Source organism: Pipistrellus hanaki (assembly GCF_964339955.1).
Source record: "Pipistrellus hanaki genome assembly, chromosome: 7".
Taxonomy (NCBI): domain Eukaryota; kingdom Metazoa; phylum Chordata; class Mammalia; order Chiroptera; family Vespertilionidae; genus Pipistrellus; species Pipistrellus hanaki.
The window spans coordinates 17,235,572-17,262,159 of NC_140509.1; the positions used below are offsets into that span (position 1 = coordinate 17,235,572).

At 36.0% G+C, this 26,588-nt stretch overlaps 1 protein-coding gene across 1 annotated transcript; it reads right to left on the reverse strand.

Moving 5' to 3' along the window:
• Positions 1-209: 209 nt before the first annotated feature.
• On the reverse strand, positions 210-23,461 carry CRISP1 (cysteine rich secretory protein 1; the record flags this gene model as incomplete). Its single annotated transcript, XM_084890471.1, has 7 exons — positions 210-340; positions 1,985-2,073; positions 4,049-4,146; positions 11,940-12,088; positions 13,172-13,262; positions 16,407-16,535; positions 23,369-23,461. The coding sequence occupies 7 exons, from the start codon at positions 23,459-23,461 to the stop codon at positions 210-212; spliced, it is 780 nt and encodes a 259-aa protein (XP_084746597.1).
• Between the last annotated feature and the right edge of the window lie 3,127 nt (positions 23,462-26,588).

Below are 26,588 nucleotides of genomic sequence, written 5' to 3' on the forward strand. Positions count from 1 at the left end.
TCAGGGTGTAGCAGGGCAGGAGTGGGTGGCATTGGTGAAAATATCTGAGGCCCGTGTATGATTAATGAAAATTAGGATCTCAAGCATAATTAAAACCCAACAAAATTCAGCAACTGCTACTGAAGCAAAGTAAGGTGGACGATACAATGCAGCGGACATTTCGCTAACAGCATATTACAGTTGTAACTCACCAGGGTTACAGTTATAAGTCACCACTTGATCTCAGTGGTACAAGTGCAAGTGGCTTTGCATTGTAGTCTCACTGACAGGACTTTACATCCAGGAACCACTTTCTGTATATGGCAGTTATTGTATTCATCATAATAGATGCAGGGGTTAGCTGAAAGGAAAAAAAAGGAATGTTATCTTCAACAATCACAGGCAGTGAGGAAAGAGGTCATCTCCTTAAAGACATAAACATAAAACTGACCAACAATAGCTCATTAATATTGATTATCATGCACTAATAAAATTAGAATAGAAAACAGGTAATGAATTCAATGAGGTCAGTCATTAAAGAAAAAAAGGTGAAAGTCTCCTCTGATATCAAACAGGTTGTTTTAATCACTATGTTTTGGTCAGGCATATCTGAACAGATTGGAGATGAGTCTTTTTGAGATCATCAACATTATAAACTATAAATAATAAAGTTTTATTTATGTGTTGTCTTCTGATGATATGATGCTCTACCATTTGATAGGTAAGGCACTGGATTATTAAAATTAATATACACCCATATGTGCTAGAGTTTCTGGGCTCTCTATTCTATTCCATTGGCCTTTGTCTGTTGAATCAGCACCACTCTGATTAACATAGCTTTGTATAAGCTTTGAAATCAGAAAGTGTAAGTTATTTAGCATTATCAGTGAGAAAAAAAATACAAAGTAAAAATTATATAAAATGCGCACATAGAATAGCAAAATTTCTCAAATTATTTCTTTACCCAGATATTTTCTTATATAACAAGTCAGTGGCCTATCTACTATGAACAAGCACATATGTATATCAATATTTCTTGAAATCAGTTATCCAACATTATCTCACTGTCTTCTGCCATGTAGTATCTTAGAGAAATATGAGGTGAGAGATGTGTTTTTCTTTTAATGTAACATGGTTTTTCTTTGACTTCTTTAAATTGTTTTTACTACTCTTATTTCTTTTATTCTTTACTCTCCCTGGTTGTATTGAGATATAATTGATATATAACATTGTGTTCATTTCAAGTGTACAACATAATATTATGATGTGTGTATACCAGTATACTATGAAATGATTAACAGTAGTTTAGTTAGTATTCATAACCTTACATAGTTATACATTTTTTTTCTTCTGATGAGAACGTTAAGATTTACTCCCTTAGTAATTTTCAAATATACAATACAACATTTTTAACTATAGGCAAAATGCTGCACATTACATGTCTATAATTTATTCTTCTTTTAACTGGAATTTTATACCTTTTAATCACCTTAACTCATTCTTTCTGCACCCCATCTCATAGCTTCTGAATAACACTGATCTATTCTCTGTTATGAATTTGGACTGTTTAGATTCCACATATCAGTGAGGTAATATAGTATTCATCCTTCTCTATCTGACTCACCTCATCTACACTAATAGAAGAGAAACATGCAAATTGACCATCACTTTGCAATACCCACCAGCCAATCAGGAGTGAGTATGCAAATTAACTGACAAAGATGGTGGTGGCCCCTCTCTCTAGCTGCTCTGGGTCTATGGGCAGCATGCATGCAGGCATGAAGAGGACGGGTGGGGTGGGACCCCTGCCATTCAGGGGAGGGCAGAGGATGGAGGGAACTACAAAACTTTGGTATATTGGCTTGTATCCTATATTTAGCAACTTTACTAAATACAATTGTGAATCCCAGCAGATTTTGGTAGAATTGTTAAAATTTTCTATATCTGCAACTAAATTGACTCAAATCAACAGCCAATATTAAGAAAACTGGAATGTAAAACTTACTGCAAAGTTTGTTTTCACAGTCATGTGGACAATCTCCACATGAAACTCCCTGCTCATAAGGTTTATCCATTAAATCAGGTTCATTTCCCCTTAAGAAAAAAAAAAAGTGGTCTAATAAATTTGAAGTTTAGAAAATACATATATAATGTATTCACTATTTACAATCAACTTTAAAGACATTTTTTAAAACCACATGTATATAACAATGATGATCTTTTAGATTAATTTTATATTATTAGACTTTGTAAGTTACACAATGAAAATTTACCTCTTTAAATGTGCAACAGGCAACTCTGGTGTCCTAAGAATATTTTGAGACAGTTTGTACCTTTTGAACAGTCAAGTGCTAAGTAGGATGACTTTAGAGCCATTTTTATTAGGAAATTTTTCTTTATATCCCTAAGTACTTGATAAATAGTCACATGAAAGTAGATGGTTCTTAACAATGTTAAAAGTTTTAAGTGAGTGGAGTTGATCTAAATTTATCTTGCACTATGTTGTAAGAAAATTGATACATGTTACTGTCTTTTATAGATACATATGAAGTATTATGCAAAGTAAAAGTACACCATATTTTACTCAACCTAAAGAGTTGGAGGACAGAGTAGGTAAGACTTTCCAGTCCTGAGATAACTTTAAATTATAGAGAAGACAGGTTTGCCTTCAGATATCTTAAGAAAACAATGTGGATTATAGTTGAATCATACGATAAATAAAGTAAATGTTTTGGCTGAAAGAACATTCTATCTAATATTTTTTTCTCCTTGATCTGTATATTATTAAAAAAAATACCATATAAAATATATTTATTGCTTAATTAAATAAGTGATCATGTCAGATATACACCATGAAATCTTTTTGCTAATAAAATATTTTTGCTAATAAAAGTTTTTGCTAATACACCATGAAATCTTTTTGCTAATAAAATTTTTCAATCACAACTCCATGCTTTCTACTACTTTTTGTATTATCAGCAGTTCACCACAGACCACCAACCCCTTCAAAGATTTAGCACAATTTATGGCTTTGAAATGTAAGCAGATAATTATTTATCTCATCATTAATTACATAGATTAAAAAAATCACAACAAATACTAACTACTAAAATAAAGATGTAATGAGACAAGAAATAAATCACATGGATTTATATGAATATTAGAGGCCCAGATTCGTGCACAGATGGGGTCCCTCAGCCTAGCCATTTATCAGGACCATCTCACCTAGTCCTAATCAGGTTCAATGGGGCCCAGGGAGAAACCACGGGAGGCTGGCCAGCCAACCGGAGAGAGACCCTTGGAGGGCTCCAGAGCATGTCCGGCCCTCGGGCCTAGTCCTAATGGGTAGGACCCCAGCAGCAAGCTAACCTACCAGTTGGAGAGTCTGTCCCTTGGTGGCCAGTGTACATCATAGCAATGGTCCAACAGGGACATAAATATATTGTTTATTATATAGGATGTTATAGAAATTGATTCCATAGTGATTTCGGAGACCTCATTTAAAGTGTAAAGGTGATAGCACATGATCAGCTAAATCATTTTCATGGGTTCATATTAATCATCTTTTTATTGTGCTAAAATACCATGGGACAAAGCAGCACACCTGCCCTTCACTGAAGCAATCAAATTATTTCTTCTAAGAATTGGCACTCACACTGTGGGTAAAATATACACTTAATTTTTTAAGAAAAGACATATATCATGTATATCGACAGTTATAATAAAAAGCTAAAGGCAAGAACATTTGGCTTTTTCTGTTTATTCTTAATCCTCCATTGTATTTCTGCCTTTGCATTATACAATTACTCTGCATTGTTGAAGTAAATCACCTATTTTTTTTTTACCATCAGCTAGCTCAATAACACATAGCTAGACTACTTGTAATATTTCTGAATTTAAGTATTCTATTAGTGATATATAGATCTATTTAGAAAAATAAGATGTAAGAAAAAGTGTGTGCGTGTAAAGTTTTAGAAATAGCTAAATAACTGAAATGTAATATTTATTTGATTTTTATTCTCTCTTTGAGAGAATAAAGCTATATGAACCCAGACTGTAGAATACATACTCATGGCAATAATGACAAACATAAAGATATTGAGGTGACAATCTTTTGCAGCATGATGACACATCACAGCCAATGAGGTAAGAGGAAGCCCAAACCATCTGTAAATATAAAGAGATTATGTTAGTAAAAATTAATATTTTCTAAATGATTTTAATATGAATATTGTTATGTATGATTTCGAATGAACATCTTTGCTATTAGGATACTTTCAGCATAGCTATTTAGGAAGTCATAAAAATAGAAAGATTCTCACGTATCTAGTGGTTGGTAAGAGATGGTTGACATTTTGTTTCCTCACTTGGTTCTAATCTGCTAAGTGCTGCCCCAAGGAATATTATTTTATTTCCCCATTATTTAGAGCTCAGATGGTAAACTATGCCATTATTCAGTTCCCAGACATGAAAAGACATAGGAAAAAGTGGATCCAGCTCATTATAGCTGAAGGAGAACTGCAAACCTACTGACACCTGGAGCAAAGAACTATGCATAAGGAAATAACATGCAAAGTGACAACAAGAATGAGAAATTGTGGAAATTAAGACATTTGAAAACAGTTATGCATTTGGGAAAATGGGGAAAAAAATCAGAGACATAGTCTCAGGCATGACACTTGCTTAGAAAAATAACATGAGATCTCTAAGGTTCACCCTGGATTGATCCTCAGTCTCAAAATGTACCCTGTTAATTAATCAAGGTCATTTCTACAAATTGGCAAAGACTGGGAAGAGTTGCTTTTTGTTCAAATGTCCTTTTTTTAACAACAACAAAGAAATAAAAAATTGTATAAAGAAAAATGTGTCCCACTCAAAGAAACAGAAGAAATCACAAAAAACCGTGAATACACACAGGCATTAGACTTACTATACATAGACTTTAAAACAACTGTCTTAAATGTGCTTAAAGAGCTAAAGAAAAACACAAAAAAGAACCAAAATAAACCATGGAAACAATATATTAATGATATATTTTAAAAATTACAATGTCGCCAGGACCGGTTTGGCTCAGTGGATAGAGCGTCGGCCTGGGGACTGAAAGGTCCCGGGTTCGATTCCGGTCAAGGGCATGTACCTTGGTTGCGGGCGCATCCCCAGTAGGGGGTGTGCAAGAGGCAGCTGATCGATGATTCTCTCTCATCAATGTTTCTAACTCTCTATCCCTCTCTCTTCCTCTCTGTGAAAAATCAATAAAATATATTAAAAAAATAAATAAATAAAAATAAAAATTAGAATGTCAACAAAGATTAACAACCTTTTTAAGGAACCAAAGAAAAATTCTGGAGTGGAAAATAGCATAATTAAATTCAAAATACTTACTAGAGGTGATCAGTAATAGATTTGAACAGGCAGAAGAAAGCATTGACCAACTATGAAACAGATCATTTGAAATTATCATATTTGACAGAGGCTAGGGGGTTTGTGGGACCTCATCAAGTAGACCCATATACATTTTGGGAATGCAAGCAGGATTCAAAAATAAATGTATAATAATAATAGTGACTCTTTCTTGTAATAATAATTTGTTGCATAATCAGGGTGCTGGAATTATAAATGAACACTTTTTGTATGCAATTGGTTATCAGTTTAAAACAGATTATTATACTTTTAGAATATTATATATCGTTCACATGGCAACCAAATAGAAAATATCTATAGTAAACGCACAAAAGGAAATGAGGAGGGTATCAATATGTGCCACTATAAAAAGTCCACTAAATAAATAAACAAAAAAAGAAGGTAATGGAGAGAATGAGGGACAAAAAAGAAAAGAAAAAAAGTTTCCAAATTATAAGAAATAAAACTCTAGCCAATAACAATGGAATATACATTTTGTCAAGTACTGGAAAAAATCTCCAAGATAGACTATCAGTTAGACTTTAAAACTAATTTTAATATATTTAAGGTCTTAAATATAACTATGTATTTTTTATCACAAAGGAATGAAACTAAAAATTAAAAGCTGAAATACTGGAAAATTTACTAATATGTGTATAGTAAAAACACAATTTTACAAGTGTGTAAAAGAGAAATTAAATGAGAAATTAGAAAACATATTTGGACAAAGAATAAAAATTCAACATACTATAACTTAGGGTTAAAGCAGAAAAAAACCAGTGCTAAGATACACGGTCACATTAAAGAATAAGATCTAAAATCAATAATATAAAGTTTTAGTTTAAGAAACTATAAAAATGTAAGTTAAACACAAGCTAGCTGAAGGAAGTAACAGGTTAAAGTATAGATAAACAAAATAAAGAATAAGAAAATCAATAATGCCAAAAGTATTAATATTCAAAGAGACCAATATAATTGATAAATTAGCTAGGTTAACTAGGGGAAAATAGAATAATCAAATAAATTACATAATAAATATCAGATAAAGATACACAAAATAAAGAAGATAAAAGCAATAGAGAAAATCAATGTTACTAAGAGGTGATTCTTCAAAAAGATAAACTACAATACAAAAGTTTTTAACAAAATAAAAGAGTTCTGGCTCTGATTAATTCACTAGTGAATTACACCAAATATTGAAAGAATAATGAATACCAATAATTTTTAAAGTCATCTAGAAGTTTCAAGATGAAAATATACTTTTTAACAATTGCTATGAAACCAGTTTTATTCTAATCCTGAAGACTGGCACAGACACTACACAAAAGAATAAGCTACAGTCTTGGGCAGTGTGGCTCAATTGTTTGAGCATTGTCCTATGCACTGAAGGGTCAGAATTTTGATTCTCTGACAGCCAGTTAAGATGCATGCCCAGGTGGCAGGTTTGTTCCCTGGTCAGGGTGCAAACTGGAGTCAACTGATCAATGTTTCTTTTTCACATCAACATTTCTCTCTCTTTCTCTCCCTTTCCCCATCTCTCTCTCAAGTCAATTTAAAGAAGAAAGTAAGTTACAACTCAATATCACATATGAACCCAATATCCTCAACAAATTAAAGTCAGAATCATACTAAAAGTAACACTATTATGTTTAAGATATTTTTTTCTTGAAATACTAATGTTTATTGGATATAAAAGGCTAATTATTCTGAATCTACAATCTAGTATTAGATTTATTTTGCATATTATAAAAAAAGAATTATACACTGTGACAAAGTAGGATTTATTCCTCCAAAATAAGGATGGTTTCACACATCAAAATAAGTCAATGTAGACTACAACATGAATACAATGATGAGAAAAAGACACATGGTTACATCAATTGAAACAAGCATTTTATAAAATTCAACATCTTCTCATGATAAAAAATGTTCAACAGCTAAAATCAGTTTGGCTCAGTGGATAGAACGTCAGACTGTAGACTGAAATGTCCCAGGTTTGATTCTAATCAAGGGCATGTACCTTGGGTGCAGGCACATCCCCAGTGGGGGGTATGCAGGAGGCAGCTGATCCATGTTTCTCTCTCATTGATGTTTCTAACTATCTCTCTCCCTTCCTTTCTATAAAAAATCAATAAAATATTTTTTTAAAAAGTGTTCAACAAACTAGTAAGAAAAAACTATTATAACATAGTAAAAGCCACATATGTAAATCTCTCTGCTAACATCAGAATCAATGGGAAAGGTGGAATTATTCCTCTAAGATCAGCCACAAAAACAAAAAAACAAAAACAGTGCTGACTTTTGCAACTGCTATGAAATATGGTGCTGGAAATTCTAGCCAGAGCAAAAAGACAAGGAAAAAAAATCCAATTAGGAAAGAAAGAGTAAAATTATCTGTTTATAGGTGACAAATTTTATATGTAGGAAACCCTGACAATGCCACAAAAAAAAAATCATTATAATTAATAAACAAATTCAGAAACCTGCAGAATACAACATTAGCAGAGAAAAATCAATTGTGTTTTTATAAACTTGCAGTAAGTAATCTAAAAAAAAATTAAGAGAATAATTTTATTTAAAATAGCAGCAAAAAATACAATACTTACAGGGATGAGCAAAAGAAAGTATATAACCATAATAAAGAATGCTACCATGAGCAAAAGAATAACAGCAAAATAAACTGTGTTTTGCATACTTACAATTATAAACCTACTTTTGTCCATCCCAGTATAAATAACCCTAAATTTGTAAAAGATTTGTGCACTGACAATTAGAAAACATATCTGTAGATATTAAAGAAGACTCAAATGATTAAAAAAAAATACCCAATATTCATGGGCTGGAGGACTTCATATTTTTAACATAATAATATTACTCTAAGCATTCTACAGATTGAATGCATTCTCTCTCAAAATCCCAATGCATTTTCTTTCCACAAAAGAAAAAAAAAAATTCATCCTAAAGCAGAAGAAAGTTGAAGGTCATATACTTTTTGATTCTAAAACTTAGTAAAAGCTACAGTAATAAAATTGTGGTTCTGGCATAATGGTAGACATATAGCCCCATGAAATAGAATAGAGACCCCAGAAATAAACCCTCACATATATGGTTAAATGATTTCCAATGAGGGTGTCAAGACCACTCAGTAGGGAAATAAAAGGCTTACCACAAATAATATTGGGGCAACAAATATCCACATGGAAGCAAAAAAGTTCAACTCTACCTTACACCACATAAAACAATAACTCAGAATGGATCACTGAACTATATATATGAAAGGGGGAAATATAAATCCCTCAGAAAGTAACAAAAAGGAAAAACTTCATGAAATAGAATTTGGCAATCATTTCTTGATACTGCACTAAAGCACAAGCAAGAAAAAAAAAAGAGATAAATTGGACTTTATAAAAATTTGGAACATAAATAGGACACCATCATCAGAGAAATATGCAATTCATGCAATAGAAATTTATATTTGAAAAGTATAAACTTGATAAGGAGTAGGTATCTTACAACTAAACAATAAACAGACAACAAAAAAACCCTGATTAAAAAGCAAAGGATTTGAGTAGACATTCCTTCAAAGAAGATATACAGATATCTGGCAAACAAATGAAAAGGTACTTAACATCTCCAATTTTTAGCAAAATGCACAACAATGCCACAGTGAAATACCACTTCAGACCTACTACCCTGTTTCCCCGAAAATAAGACAGTGTCTTATATTAATTTTTGCTCCCAAAGATGCACTAGGTCTTATTTTCAGGGGATGTCTTATTTTTCCATGAAGAAGAATACAGTACACATTTATTGTTAAATGAAAATAAAGGAAATGTATTACCTGTATACGGTAAGGTAGTATCGTAGTTGTCAACACAAACCAGACAAACTGTGAATCCTACAGTATCAAGAATTTACTCATTTATTCAATGATAATCATGTCATCATCTTCTGGAACATCATCATAACAATCCAATTCCTGAATTTCCTGGTGAACTTCTTGTGACTCCATTTCTTTCAGAATCAATGGACCAAATCTCTCATGTTTAGCCCGGGGGGGGGGGGGGGGGCCGGGGGGGGGGAGGTGTGGTGTGGTGTGTGTGTGTCTTATTTTCCTGGGGATGCCTTATATTTCGTTCAGAAGGAAACCTGTAAGTAGGTCTTATTTTTGGAGGATGTCTTATTTTCGGGGAAACATGGTATATATTGTAAAATATAACAAACAAAACTCAGCACTAATAAAAAAGCAACATAAAGTACCAGAGGCCTCGTGCATGAAATTCATGCATTCAGGGGGGTCCCTCAGCCCAGCCTGTGCTTTCTCACAATCTGAGAGCCCTCAGGGGATGACCGATTGATGGCTTAGGCTCACTCCCCATACACTCTTAGCACTGCTGCAGAGGGACGAGAGGCTCCCACCACTGCAGCTGTGCTTGCCAGCCTTAAGCCGGCTTCTGGCTTGACAGGCCTTCCCTGGTTACAGTGCACTGACCACTTAGGAGCAGATCCTGCACTGAGCATCTGCCCTCCCATGATCAGTGCACATCAAAGCAACAGGTCATTGGGCTGTTTGGTCGATTTGCATACTAGCCTTTTATTATATAGGATAAGAAGTGTGTCTTAGGTATTGAATGTTACATCTCCTCCATATTCATATTCCAAAGTTTTAATCCAGAAGTATGGCTCTATTTGGAGAAGCCTCTGAGGAATTAACTTAGGTTAAATGGGGTCCTAAGGGAGGGGCCATGATATAATAGGACTAGAGGTTTGGTGTGTAAAATCCATGCATGGGTAGGGGTCCCTACGCCTGGCCTGCAATCAGGGATGATCAGGGACTTCAGCCTATCAGCTGGGGCCTTCCTTCCAGCTTCCAGGCAGGGCTTTGCTTTGTTCCATGCCACTCCCTGCTGGTCAGCGCACATAATAGCAAACAGAGAACTCCTGGTTGGTCAAACTCCCGAGGGAACAGTTTTCATATTGATCTTTTATTTTATAGGATTAGTGTCCTTCTAATAAAAGGCACCAGAGAGCTCCTTCTTCTCACTCCCACCTCTCTCCAGGTATGCACAGAAGAAAGACCATGTGGCATCTAGTGAGAAGATGACCTCATATAACCCAGGAAGAGAGCTCTCACAGAAACTGAGTATACTCCAGATGTTCAGAGACTTAAAGCTTCCAGGAATGTGAGATAATAATTTTGTGTTGTTTAACCCACCCAGCCTGTAATGTCCTGTTATGGCAGCCTAAGCAAACCAATACAGTATGGATGTGAACAATTTGAAAATTTCATTGCTGTAAGGAATGTAAAAATTTAAAGCTACTGTGGAAGACAGTATTCCAGTTCCTTAACTAATGAAACTATTAGGATTACCATATGATCCAGCAATTCTACATCCAGGTATATTCCCCAAAATAACTGAAAGCCGATATGAAGCGATATCTGTATACCAATGTTTATAGCCACATTATTCTCAATAGTCAAAAGGTAGAAACAACCCAATTATCTATTGATGGATGAATGGATAAACAGAAAGGTGGTATTACATATAATGAGAATATTTTTCAGCCTTAATATGTTGAAACACATGCTCTAAAATGAATGAATTGAGCATGTTAAGTTAAATGAAATAAGGCAGACATTAAAAGACAAGTTTTGTGTGATTGTAACTAAGTGAGGTATCTAGACCTGTCAAATTTAAAGAGACAAAAAAGTAGACTGGTGGCTTCCAGAGGAAGGGGAGAGGGAGAAATGGGAAGTTATTATATGATAATATAATATAATATAATAAAAAGTCTGGACATGGATAGGAGTGATAGCTGCAAAATAATTTTAATGTAGTTAATGACAGTGAATATTAATGGCACTCAATTTTAAAATGACACTTTTAGTAATATAGATGTAACTAGGGGCCTGGTACATGAATTTATGCACATTGAGAAAAAAATAATTAAAAGAAATATTTTAGAGACCAGAGAGGGACCACAGAGGTTGGCTCCAGGAATCTCTGGCCCATCTTTTCCAGTCCTGATTGGCTGGCCAGCAGCAGCAAGCTAACCTACTAGTCAAAGTGTCTGCCCCGCAATGGTCAGTACTCCTCATAGTGATTGATCAAGCGGTACACTGAAAGGTTGACTGATCGGTCGGACACTAAGCATATTAGGCATATATATATATATATATATATATATATATATATATATATATATATATATATATATAATTTTACCACAATAAAAGTCAACTGGAAACAAGGGGATTCTCTATATTGTTACTATTATTTTCATTCTTTACAAATATAACTTATACATTACATTGATATATTGATATTGATGTTTTACTTCCCAGGACATCAGTTATGCAAAGAAGGAAAAATCATCTCTAAGTTCTTTATTAACGGAATCACATTTCCTTGAGTTGAAACTTATAAGAGGAATTCAGTAGGTCAAGTATAAGTTTGAAAAAAGTGGGTAGAATGATTGCCCTTGGTTAACATTCACATATTTTCACACATGATCATAGTTGCTTAAGCAATATGCACATTTGCCAGTTCACAAGTTACCTGAGTGTAATGATAAACTGATTTTCCCTCATCTGTTCCTGGCCAATCACCATATTGAAAATATTTAGACTCATTGTACCAGATTCGAATCACATCTGTCCATGAGATAAGACTAGAAGTCAAATATGTATTTTCTCCACAAAAAGTATCTGAAAAAAGGGAAACGGGTTGGGTCATACTCTAAAATTTTGAAAGTACTTTACAAGAATGACTTCTTTATTTTATAAATGGGTTGCTGGCTATCCAAGCAACATCTTATAAGAGAAGGTGAGCTTAGTGGCATCTCTGCTGGCAATCTTCTCTTAGATGAGTACACTTCTGGTGCTCAGGTCTGGTGAAACATTGACAACAGGAGATGACATGAAAGGCTGAGAAATCAAACCAATCAATGTTCCAGTCTTTGTCACCTCCAAGCTGATAAGAAGGGTGAAATCAGTCAGAGCAGACTATGAGTTATAACAAGTCCTATGGTTTGAGAGGATCCACACAAAAATATTTATCATGTAAGGTCCTTGAAATAAGTACTTACTCAGTTAGCTATCCCACTTGTGAGGTGAGTTCTAATAAAATATGGCGTTCTAGAGGGATCTCCACTTCTCTGGGGGAAGGGAAGACTCGCATTACTAATTCACTGCTCAACAATATTAGGCAAATACGACCAATAACTTACAAAAATGGAGGTTTCATTAATATTTTTAAAATTTTGTGATAAACAAATATCTCATAAATATTATTAATCTCTGCATTGGCTTTCCTAGAAACTAACAGTGACTCACCTACTAAATACACCATGAGATAGATTCATGTTTGAGTACCTACAATTATTCTTCTGGGAAGTTCCGGAGAGAAGAACATAACTTCTGAACTATACTAGTGCTCCAAAGCTTAGGCATTGTGATATTGTGGGTAGCTGAGAGAACTGCATAGTGTGGACACCTTCTAGCTATCCAGCTGTCCATAGAGTCATCATTGTATTAATCAACTATTCTGTAACACTGAGAGCTTTGATTCTCTCCTTCTGATAAGTAGAATCTGATATTTGAAAAATTGAAAATCCAAATTAAACAATTAATCATAATGAAATAGTATTATTATAAGCACTGGGCCACAACTCACTGTCATTTATGGGGCAAATGTAAACACAAATGGCATGACTTAAGCTACCTTTCCAGGTGGCTTGGCAATCCATGAGGATTTGTGAACACAAAGGTGAGTCATAGACATACACCTACTTGTAATTCTCCTCTTCAGTGCGTTGCTCTGCCCCACCTCACAACACTTTGACACTTCTCTGGCATTTTTTGCAGCTTCCTCTCCCCAACTCTACAGCAACAGAGTCAAATACAAACACATGAACTTAACATTTCCATAATAAGATTCCAATTTATTGTGATTAAGAATCCAATGCCAGAAATATACTCAATTTAAATAATTGAAGATAATTTAAATAATTATATTGTTTAAATAGTCTAGTTGAAAGAGAAACAAAACTTTCAACTCATTCTTTAAGTCTTTATGATTTCAAAATCAAAATTTGGTAATACATTTCAGATGTAGCTTCTCTCTCTGAAGCATTAAGAGGTTAAGTAAATAATTCCTGGAAAACATACCAGGGTTAGCAATCCTTCCCATCACTTATTAGTATATGTCATTTAGTCTCTTGTAATCTCAGTTTCTTCCTCTGTAAAATGTAATCCATACTTAATACCCAATGGTTTGTTCAAAAACTTTAATATGATAATTGATGCAATACAATTGTGATGTATGTTATGTATCAATCTTACATTACATGCTCAATAAATAAATGTTGGCTGTGATTAGAAGCAAATATAGTGTCATGTATTTCCTATAAAATTGTGTATAACAAAGATTATAGCTAATACTACATGCCAGGATATGTACCCAATTCTGTATGTGATTGTCTCATTTTTACTCACAGGTTGCTTGTCATACATACTGTGATGCACTACCTGAGTCCCCATCTGAACTGAAGCACTTATTTCCTCTTAAGCTGAGAGTCCTGCCCACAGACAACTCTACTATCGTCTGTGCTCCCTAAAGTTGTGTTTACCCATGAGCATAATCCCCTCCCTGGGATAGCCCATATCCAACAACTAGCATACATGACAACTGTAACTTCTAAGATGCTTCCCTCCAACTCAGGACAGCTCAGAAGGCTTCTCCTGGTTGTATAGTCTCCCATGGGATTAGCTACAGCCTCTGCTGGGACTGTGTCACAATTGCATTTCTCCGAATGCCCAAGGATGCTTCTTTCTCTCCCTCCATAGGTAAGTATAAATCTGGACATTGCTCCCCAGTAAATATCCTGCATGCTAATTTCCATTTCAGAGTCAGCTTATTTTGTTGTGTAAATTTAGGGCAGCATTCATTAACAGAGTCTGTTGTTCAGACCTCTTTGAGGATGCTCTATAGGACATTATGATGATAAGATTCTCTGTTTTTGTGATACTAGGACATCCCTGATTAAATAGCAAGTGGATGTTTATGGTTATTGTACCAAAGTCATGAATTCTGGTTTTGACAAGTGGTTCTGTTTAATCAGGTCCTTACCCACTATGCAGAAACTCTTTTTTTTTTCTTTTTTTAATCCCTGGCTGTCAGTGGAGATGGGTACTTCAGCCATCCTGTCTGTAATTCTATCCCTTTCTTTCTATCCAGGTCCTGTGAATTGTTTATGAAACAGCTCAATTCCCATATTCCCCGTAAAATGTTACGCAGCTTTACTGGTGTGTCTAATTGGTCAGCTTGTTGCTGTCTCACAACTTTACAGTTTAGCACTAGAATATAGTCATTCTTATAGTCTGTTTTCATTATAGAGACCTTTAATCTTATATAATAAAATATAGCATTGGCTATATTATTTTCTATTTACTGTATCACTTCTTTAGTACCTCCTCACTACACTTACTTGCTCATCTGGAAACCAAGGAGTTTGGACCATGTTCATTCTAAGGGAAGTATTTAATTAAGAGCAGGTGCCTGAGCGAAACCGGTTTGGCTCAGTGGATAGCATTGGCCTGCGGACTGAAAGGTCCCAGGTTCGATTCTGGTCAGGGCATGTACCTTGGTTGCGGGCACAAACCCAAGTAGGGTGTGTGCAGGAGGCAGCTGATTGATGTTTCTAACTCTTTATCCCTCTCCCTTCCTCTCTGTAAAAAAAAAAAATCAATAAAATATATATTTTTTAAAAAGTAAAAAGAGCAGGTGCCTGGAGCTGGCCATTTATAGTTGACACTGTACTGATGCAGTATTTATGACTGGAGAAGCTACTTCATTTCTTGAGATTCAAATTAATCATTTGCAAAGTGGAAATGATAGTATCTAACTGCAGAATGATTGAATTTAGTGAATCAATATAATGGGTTCTGGAAGAGTGCCTGTCAGTGGTAAGCAAGCACAAGATGTATGTCAGTTGCAGCACTCACAGTATAACAATGCCTATGATAGCTTTTGATTTCTAGTAGAAAGACAATTCTCTCTCCTTTCATGAAATGCAAAAGAGCTGGACAACAGATTTGTCGGTATTTGTTTACCTGACAGCACCACCTGGCTTAGAATCTGGACATCTTTATTCTCAGAAGAGTGTCTTACCATTGATGACAGCTTTAAAAGACCTCAGAAACTTGTAAGCAAAGGTTGCTATACTGACAACACTGACTGGCAGCATCAGCATCAGCTGGGAACTTGACCTGGTCTCTACCCCAGACCTCTGAAATCAAGGTCTCAGAGAGCAGGGCCCAGGGCCCTGTCTGTACCGAGTTCTTCAGGCAATCCTTAAGCACATTCGAGTTTGAGAAGCACTGTCCTAGGGCACAGTGTGAATAAAGTCAGGCAGTTTGAATTGGAATTATTGCTCTGTTATTTACTAACTGCAGGATTTGGGGAAATTTACTTACCTTCTCTGGGCATCTCTTTCTTCTGCTAGGCCATAGGTTTGCTTGTGAAGACCCGATTTTTAGTACCGTATTTTCCGGCGTATAAGACGACTTTTGAAACGAAAAAAAGTCAACCGAAAATCGGGGGTCATCTTATACGCCGAGTATATCCCGAAAAAGCATCTCGATATGCCGCTAAACGAATTTTCCAACTCATCCCACACCAATCACTGCAAGGCTGCTCAGACCGCCTCTCTAACTCTGCCAATCCAAGCAGGCTTTTTATGCATGCAAATTATACATGTTCTGTACCCGAAGCTACACTGTGTTCTAGTAAAAAGCCTGCTCAGATTGGCCAAAGTCAGAGAGGCAGTCTATTAAACAAAGAACTGGTGTTGCCTGGGAAGTGGGGCGAATATAGGCCTAAGCCTATGTTTTAACTGTAAAATTAGGGGGTTGTCTTATAAGCCGGAAAATACGGTATATTAAAAGTGAATAGAATTAAATAAAAACTCAGGAAGCACCATTGCTATTATTTTCATCATTTCTGTTGCTTTTTAATGAATCTTACCATTTTCAGCATATTCGAAGCTGGTGGATCCACCTCTCTCCTGAAGGTGTTATGTAAATTAACAATTTCGGTTTGAACAGATAGCAAGTCAGTAAGGACTGAATTATATGGAACTTTAGCTGCATTTACCTGTTACCAGAAAATGATGAATTAGTCTTACTTCTTTGAAGTGGAATTTTTCATGTTCAATCTATTACTTGCAGACCTATACACAATTTTAATTCACAGCTTATATTGAATAAATAATGATCAACAGCATTTTACAATTTTTTATCTCAATGTGTTACCTTCCATTTTTTCAATGCTAGTTTTGAGGGTTTCTGAATGTCAGTATGACATTATAGAAGTTTATAGAATAGTGCAATAATTTGTGGTGGGGATTTTTGAAATTTATAATTGGTACTTTGGACCACATTAAAGCAGTTGTTATTGGGCAACATGAACCACAATAATCTTGATAGCAAATATGCTTCTGACTGACTTTGCTTCCTTGGCTCATTCCCCACAACAGTTCCAAGTGTCTTCTTTGCTTCCCAAATAAAAACCATTTACATGTTTGTCTTATTCATATGAGAAAACATTAATATTTGCATCTGTAAGTATAAAATAGGATTCAAGCCCTGCTGGTGTGGCTAAGTTATTGAGTGTCAGTCTATGAAGCAGGAGGTCATGATTCCACTAGAGGCCCAGTGCACAAAATTCATGCATGGGAGGGGAATGTCCCTCAGCCCAGCCTGCACTCTCTCCAATTATTGACCCATCAAGTGATGTCCGTCTGCCCATTTAGACCCGATCCCGGTGGGATCTGACCTAAAAGGGCAGTCAGACATCCCTCTCACAATCCAGAACTGCTGGCTCCCAACTGCTCGCTTGTCTGCCTTCCTGATTGCCTCTGACTGCTTCTGCCTGCCAGCCTGATCATCCCCTAACCACTCCCATACCAGCCTGATTGATGTCTAACTGCTCCCTGCCAGCCTGTTTGCCCCTAACTTCTCTCCTCTGCCAGCCTGGTCACCCCTAACTACCCTCCCCTGCAGGGTTGATAGCCTGCAACTGCCCTTCCTTACAGGCCTGGTCCCTCTCAACTGTCCTCTCTTGCAGGCATGGTGCCTCCCAACTGCCCTCCCCTGCTAGCCATCTTGTGGTGGCCATCTTTGTGTCAACATGGGGGCAGCCATCTTTGACCACATGGGGGCAGCTATTGTGTGTTGGGTTGATGGTCAATTTGTATATTACTCTGTTATTAGATAGGATAGAGGCCTGGTACACTGGTGGGGGCCAGCTGGTATGCCCTAAAGGGTGTCTCGGATCAGGGTGGGGGTTCCCTTTGGGTGTGGGGCAGCCTGAGAGAGGGGCCTGTGGTGGTTTGCAGGCCAGCCATGCCCTCCCCTCCATGACCCAAGTAGAGGCCCTAGTATCTGGAATTGATTTACCTTCTACAATTGAAACTTTGTAACCTGGAGCTGAGCCAAGCCCTCTGCTCACTCTGGCTACTGCCATTTCTGTTTGTGTATCTTCTATAATTGAAACTGTGTAGCTTTGAGTGGAGGCCTAGGCTGACTAGGAAAGGCAGAGATCTTGGCTTCTTCCATTGCCTGGGAAACCCAAGCCTCCCTCCTGTTCTCTGTGGCTATAGCCATCTTGGTTGGGTTTATTTGCATACTCGCTCTGATTGGCTGGGGTGTGCTGGTGGGTGTGGCTTGTGGCTGTAGCAGAGTGATGGTTAATTTGCACACTACTCTTTTATTAGGTAGGATTCCTGGTCAGGGTACATAGCCAGGTTGTTGGCTTGATCCCCAGTAGGAGATGTGCAGGAGGCATCTGATTAATGATTCTCTCTCATTGATATTTCTCTCTCTCTCTTTCCCTTCCTCTCTGAAATCAATGAAAATATTTTATATAGGATTCAAATCAGCTAAAATTTATAATTTGTGACTTTAAAAAATTGTTTATTTTTATCTGCAACTCATCAAGAAGAAAAATAAATATCCTTAATATTTTAGGTTACCATTAATTGCAATAAAGAGCAGCTTATTTATATTACACACCTAATTTATCATACCTAGCATATAAAAATATTAAAAAAATATCTTCTATACCAAAGCTATTGATTTCTGATCATAATAAAAATAATTTGGGAAACATTAAAGATGTCATATTTTCTTCATATCATTGAGGTATTTAGAGGTACATTTTAGAGCACCACATATATGGAACTTCTTCGTAATTATACCATTGAGAATTTTGTTTCTGTTTCTGATTGTTGAAGTTCTTGTTTTTATTTTTTATTTTATTTTTTTTTAAATATATTTTATTGATTTTATACAGAGAGGAAGGGAGAGAGATAGAGAGTTAGAAACATCGATGAGAGAGAGTCATTGATCAGCTGCCTCTTGCACACCCCCTACTGGGGATATGCCTGCAACCAAGGTACATGCCCTTGACCGGAATCGAACCTGGGACCCTTCAGTCCCCAAGCCGACGCTCTATCCATTGAGCCAAACCGGACCTGGCGAAGTTCTTGTTTTTAATAAGTAGTGAAATTCAGGTCTTATATATTCACTCCATTGTTAATCACTCCTTACTCTTCTCACTTTGCTGTTGGCATCATTAATTTCATATTTTCTTTTAATGTGTCACAATCTTGTTATAGTTACAAATCAGATAGCTCAGTTTGGATATTAATGGAATAGTTACCTTTTCTGGGTCAACAAAACAAAAGAGTGTTTTTGTTTTTGTCTTTTTCTATTATTGGTCATGAAAAATACATGGATAAATTATAAATAAGTAATTTTTGCCCTACATTCTCAACTTTTTAATTACCCAGTGGGACTATGATAAAACAGGCATGGCCCTGTGGAATCAAACTACTTAGGTGTATTTTAGGCTCTGCCATGTCCTAGTTTTCTGACCTTGGCTACATAACTGAACCTTTCTCTGTAATAAGGGATTATGAATAATAGTTGCTGCTCTGACCACTACAGGTAGGTGGTTGGAGCCTGGGCCTGTGCACTGTAGGATCTCAGGTTCAATTCCTGGTCAAGGGTACATACCTGGGTTGCAGATTCAACCCCAGGACCTGGTCAGGGCACCTGCAGAAGGCAACCAATCTATATGTCTTTCACACATCGATATTTCTCTCACACATCAATATTTCTCTCTGTCTCTCTCTCCTCCTTCCACTCTCTCTTAAAAGCAATGGAAAAAACATATCTTGGGATAAGGATTAACAAAACAAAATAAAAGAATAGTACTTGCCTAATAGGACTAGGGTGAGAACGAGGTGAATAGTAGACATAACATCCTCACATAGTGCCTGTAACGAAGTGAGTGTACTACAGGATTAGCTCCATTTCTTCTAGAAAATAATTATGAAATATACAAACCTCAGGTATTCTTATAATCAAACCAGGCAGAAAGCCAGCTGCAGCCGCCAAAAACAAGAAGTGTTTCATTTTTATACTGGAAAGAAAAGTAACATAATTTAGATTACTGTCAACTTCTGAGATAAAGTTTTCTAATTAGACTTTTTTAAAAAAAAACAAAAAAAACACCTTCATTTATAGCCATATATACATATATATATTCTATCTAATAAAAGAGTAATATGTACATTAATCATCACTCTGTCACATAGATGGTGGTGCCCATAGCCACACGATGGCAACGCCCTGTCCTCTCAGCCATAGCACAGTCCTCCGGTCCAGGGGTGGTGGCTGCTTTGAGCAGGCAGCGTGAGCAGCCTGGTGGAATGTTTGCTTTGTCACCATGCCTGGTTCATGCCAGTCCCCCGGAACCAGAGCAGACATGGACAGAGACAGTGGGGCCAGACCAAGCACAAGTCCAGACAGCAGAAGGCGAGTCCTTCTCCTACAGAAACAGTGTGGGTCCCTGCTGCCTCTCATGGAATCAATGGTGGTCCCTGTGGGCTCCTTTGGAAGTGGTGTGTCTCCCTCACACACACCTCCCATGGAAGCAGCACTGATCCTGGCACTGCACTGTGGTTCCTGCCTGCTCCCATGGAAGCTTCGGGCGGCCTACTGTGGGCAATATCGTACAATGGGCTACTAGTGTGTGTGTGTGTGTGTGTGTGTTTATATATATATATATATATATATATATATATATATATATATATATATATATATATATATACTTACACACACATTTCTATATTCATACGATGTTATTATTTATGTTAGGCTCCCTAATGAGGCTGTCCTTAATATCTATTGTTGCATTTTCTGAGGGAAGTTTTTTGGGGATGTTATGTGTGCTCTTTTTGTTATGATGTTTTATGGTAAACACTAATGTGCACCTTAATTATACCTTGGCATAGCAGGATGATGCTCTAACCAATTGAGCTATTGCCCAGGGCCAAAGGCAGCTTTTCTGAACAGAAGTATCTCAGAAGCAGCAGAGGAATCATCATCACCTCATTGGCGTTAGCATTTACTTACACTTATTTTATACCCAATAGGCAATTTTAAGTTAAACTCTTAAAAATATTCTCAGATAATAATACTAGACACTTGACATAGGATTTAAATTTATTTTCTTATATGGATGTTTCAGGATGTATTTTCATTAATATATAAACAGAACTTTGATATTTGCAAGCTATAATTAGTTGAAGGAAAGATCAAAAATGAGGGAAAAAATTGAGGAGCACTGTGTTCTGCTCTCTGGCATGTCCCTAGATAGGCATTCTGACAGATTAAATGATTAGACCACATTGTTTTTGAAAGTACTTACTGGAAGAATAGTCTCTACCTTGTCTTAGCCAAAGACTTCATAAGAATAGACAGTACAAGGAATATAGTGTCAATATTTTTATCTTCTTTGCCTCAGTAATTTTGTCGATTAAAAAATTACTAAGGTAGAACTTACATTTAGTAAAGTACAGAAGTATTAATATTAAGTGTACAGATTGATAACTTTGTAAATATGTACATTCCCATGCAACAAACACCAAAAACAATATATGTAACAGTTTCAGCAGCCAAGAAAATTACTGGTTTCCCCTTCCATTCAGTAACTCTCCAGAGTAAAAACCATTTTGATTTCTATAATAATGGGTTAGTTTTATCAGTTTTGAAACTTTATATAAATAAAAAATATATTTTTGAATTAATAATCTCTTTTGTTTGATATTCATCCATGGTGCATGTGAAGTTTATTTATGTTAATAATTAGGCAGTATTCTACTGTATGTTACCAATATAATTTACTTACCCTTTCTATTAGTGAACATCTATAATAATAAAAGCATAATATGCTAATTAGACTGGACAGCCGAATCACCTTCTGGACATCATTCTGGACAAAGCCGCAGCAGTGGGACCCAAGGCAGAGGCAGTTAAGGGTGATCAGGCAGGTGTGTGGTTAGGGACACTCAGTCAGGCAGGCAGAAGGGTTGGGGGTGATTGGTAGGAAGGCAGGCCAGTGGTTACGAGCCAGCAGTCTGGATTGCAAATGGGATGTCCAACTGCCGGTTTTAACCCTGAGCCAGCAGTTGGATATCCCCCAAGAGGTCCCGAATTACAAGAGGGTGCAGGTCAAGCTGAGGGATTCTTCCCTCCTCCCCTGCATAAATTTTGTGTACCGGGTCTCTAGTTGTAAATAAAACTTCTATGAAAATTTTATGCATATGTCTTTTGTACATATTGTCTTGTATACTTTTTTTGAATATATATTCAAGGGTAGAATCATTGAGTCATATGGTGTACAAATGTTTTCCTTCAGTAGACACCATCAAATCTTTTCCTAAATGATTTATAAAAAAGTTATATATTTTTTTCTCTCATCTTCATAACTTCACCCATATTTTGTATTCTCAATCTTAAATTTTATTTTATATTTTGTCCATTATGTTTGCATAATGGCATATATCACAGTTTTTAATTTGTATTTGTATAATAATGACTAATGATATTGCACACATTTCTATATCTTTATCAGACATTTGGTTACCATTTTTGATGAAATATCTGTCAGATCTTTTGCCCACTGTTGTAATTAGGTTAATTGTATCTTATTGATTTGTAGGAATTCTCCATATGTTCTTGATATGAAGTATTTGTCAATATATATATTATAAATATCTTTTCTTAGTCTGTGGCTTACTTTTTGAACTCTCTTAATTCTATACTTTATTAAACATAAGCTCTTAATTTAAAAGTGTCCACTTTAATCTTTCTTTATGGTTAATGCTTTTGTTATGTGAGTGTGTGTGTGTGTGTGTGTGTGTATGTGTGTGTGTGTGTGTGTGTGCTCATCCCATTTAAGAAATTCTATTCATCCCAAAGTTATGAATCATGAAGTTATTTTCTTCTAGAAGCTTAATTCAACATTGATGAAATATTTAAAATGAATAAAGCTGGATGACTTATACTATTAGAAGTCAAGACTTATTACAATGCTATAGTAAAGGAGACAGTATTAGTGGCTTAAGTATAGATAAATTAACCAACATGACATAACCTAATACAGAAACAGATTCCCTGTACACAGCTACCTAATTTATGATAATCTATGAAATCCAACCTAAAATTTGAAAATAACCTGCCTTCAGTTATTAAAAAAAAAAAGATAGGACCACTACCCGTTTGACTATAAATCTCGTTATCTTGCCAGAAGTGTCATATAGTTCATAAAATAAAAGATGCCCACCTTGCACTTTAAGATGGATATAACTACATGGTAATCTGCCTAGCCACAAGAAGTTCATGAGATTAATCTGAATAAGTTATACTGTTTTATATTTGTATAACATGTCTAAGTTTATGAGTTCCTTTATTAAAGCATGGAAATAATATTTAGATGATTATTGATGGTGTAGTAAAGGTAAGACTACATGTATTTCTCATTTATCATTCCAATGGTTTTATTAGATAGGCATGTATCATTAACCTCACTTTTCAAATAAGTAAACTGACACTCAAAGACATTCTATAACTTACCCAGGTTGACAAGTTTGTAAAACTCAGTAACCCAAAGAGAACCAGATCTATGACATACAGTGAGTGTGCTCTTGCTTTGAAGCAACACTCCATGGAGCTATTTGCTCTATGGGGAAGTCAGTGCAAGGAAAGTGCTTATAAGAAATTCAGGAATTTATTGCAGACAAAGGGCATGAGAGCTCAATAATCAGAGCAATGTTAGGGCTTGTGAAGATTATGCATCATGATTGTTGCTGCATTTACAGTTTACAATCACAGCCATGTTTTCAAAGAACCTCATCGTTCTTAAATGTTCATTGCTGGAGACTAAGTCCAGAAGCAGATCATAATAAATGAGAAAAGTCATCAAAAGGCTGGCTGAACAGCTGAGGGCAATTTTTCTAATAGTCCATTACTGTTTACCAAACCTTACCTTTGTTATGTGTATCTGCTTTGCCAAACGGAAAAATGTGTGAATAAAAAGCGGTGGGTCCAGACATTTGGTGAGGCACTCCACTAGAGAGAGCTGGTTTCCACCTGGCTTTCCTCAATGCCTTCCAAATTTATACTTCTTGTCTAGTCTCTCTCCATTTATGTCACAGTCCCTTCTCCAGGTTTCTGAACCCTTGCTGCTAAAGGACTGCAGAAGTCCACATTTGGGACAAGCTGCAAAGATTAGCTACATGAGTCAGTGTAGCCACAATCAGATAGCAAAAGCTCTGAAAGGGAAAGTCCACATGCTAACATGTATCAATTCCATAAACACTTTTTTTTTTCAGTATTAATATGAACCATGCTTTTTTCTAGACATTGCGGATCCATAGAATAAATAAACACAGAAGCCATAATCTCATGAAGTGTGTAATCTAGAACCTGGCAAATAATGCATACAGTGCATTTGTGGAAACTGCACTACAAATACCAGAGAATCTGGGAATTCAAAGGTAAAGAGTCCATTTCCATTGCTCCATAGGAAAACTACCTCTAAGATAGGAACATTCCAATATAAATTGGTCCAGAAGTGATGTGGAAGCTACTAACTGCCTTGAAAAGTCCACAAATACTAAGAGGATATCGTACCAAGTAGTAAAATAGTAAATACTCTCTATGGCATTTGTGCTAGATGATGATAAATAAATAGGACTTTTAAAGCAAAAGACATTGTTACCCACACAGAAACCATATGTGAGAGCAGAAAAATCACTTCAAAACCAGGTATATTCAGTTGTTTTTTACTTAGTTTATTATTCTGAAAACTTGGCAAATGTCTATATATATATATATATATATATATATATATATATATATATATATATATGCATTGCCATTTATATTGATGTCTCTGTCTACATGGCTTGCTTGTATGTTTTCTTTCCATTTTGGATAAGGCCTTTCTTCTTTGGAAGAAAGGCGACATTATTATTTAACAAAAAAAATTTTCTCAGATCTTTCCTGAGAAAGGTCAATTGAATATCAATAAGAGAACAAAACAAAATAAGGTAAAGAATGAGTACTCACCAGTTATTTTGTGTTGTGTGTTGAGGTGGGGGTATAAAATAAAAAACAAGATAAAGGTTTCAGGCTCTTGAGACGGAGTTTTCTGGCCTTGCCAACATGCTCTTAATGAATGCCTGGAAAACAGTCTGCGACATAGGAGTGCTAAATGTCATTTAAAAATCACTCACCAATAGCCGCAAGCATATTGTTGGAGGAAGATGGCATTAAGCTGGAAGCATACCAAGCTCAACCAGAAATCGTTATGCATTTTGCAGACAGAGAATTTTGTATGATCACTGAAGGAAAACTCACAAATTACTGAGCAACTTTTTTTCTCCCTTAATGTAAAAAGAAAGCTGGAAAAGAGTTGCATTACTTTCTCAAACCAGCATGGTGTATATATTGGAAATGTATGATTTGTCAGTTATGCTTGCCACACTGCTGCTTATCAAGAAGAGTGTTGATTCAACACCAAGTCAAGTGTTTGCAGAAACTTAATTGCTTTGGTTTTATCTGTTGATCCTGTCAATTCCTGGCATTGCTCTATCCAACACAATGCTGTCTGTATTTATATCATTGATGTCTTCTTCTGGAGTTGCCATCCAGCCTCAAATATGGTTTTTATAAAAATTGGGAAGTGTTGGAAAGCAAAGAATAACTTGATTTCCATGTGAGCCCCAAGCATGGATGCCAGTTGGCTACTTCTGCTCACCTCTTTTATTTTCATACATTGTTCTTTTTATGTTTAAGCTTCTTACCATAGCAAGAAATAATCTGCAACGGTTTTTTTTTTTCCAAAACCAAAAACCAAGACACATTGGTTTAGCATATGACAACAACATGATAGAATATTTTTGATTGGAACTATCCCAGAAAACCCGATAGCTGAAGAATAATGTTCTCATAAGCATATCATGTTTGTTAAAATACATGCCTGAAAAAAAAAAAAAGAAAAAAGAAAAAGAAAACTGAAACAGGATAGTAAGAAGCCAGGAAAACTCCTTAGCAAGTAGGATAGGGGAACTGAGACAGCTGATTCAAACTTGCCCCCTCTGGTACCCTGACTCACCTGCCTCCTTCACCCTAACACAACACTCTTTTTTAAGCATTAAGCCCTTAGGACAATGAGGTTCTCATCAATATCAAATAATTTTAGGAATAAATTTCCGGTCTGCTGACCACAGAGACAGAGTTTTGAGCAAACAAGAGATAACATCTAGGCATCATTTGTGCTTTAGCTCAGGCCCAGAAAGCAGCAAAACCAGATGAAGTGATGCCATGGCTGGCATCTGGGCCAGATGCAATGACCAATCACCTTTTACTTTTCACCAATCAATCGATAGAGACCAGGACTCAGACTTTATAAGCTCATGTTGTGTTGGATCAGCATATTAGAGACACCTGGAAAGCCTATGATTATTCTATTGAAATCATCACCTGAGAACATCCTCTAAAAGCCTTGCGTTTAGAAAACAGATCATAATCCTTAAGACAAAGGACCCAGTGCCTGCTCTCTCTCTAGAGCAATGTTTCCCAAACGTTTGACATATGTGTACCCCTTCTATAATTTTTGTCAAAATTTCATCAAAAAAATAAAATAAAATGGATGTATTAGGCGCAGCTAAGCATGGCGCAGTGCATATCCCCACCAAACTCCGGTGCAACATGTACCCCCACCAAACTCTTCCCGTACCACTGGGGGTATGCATACCACACTTTGGGAAACACTGCTCTAGAGCATGCC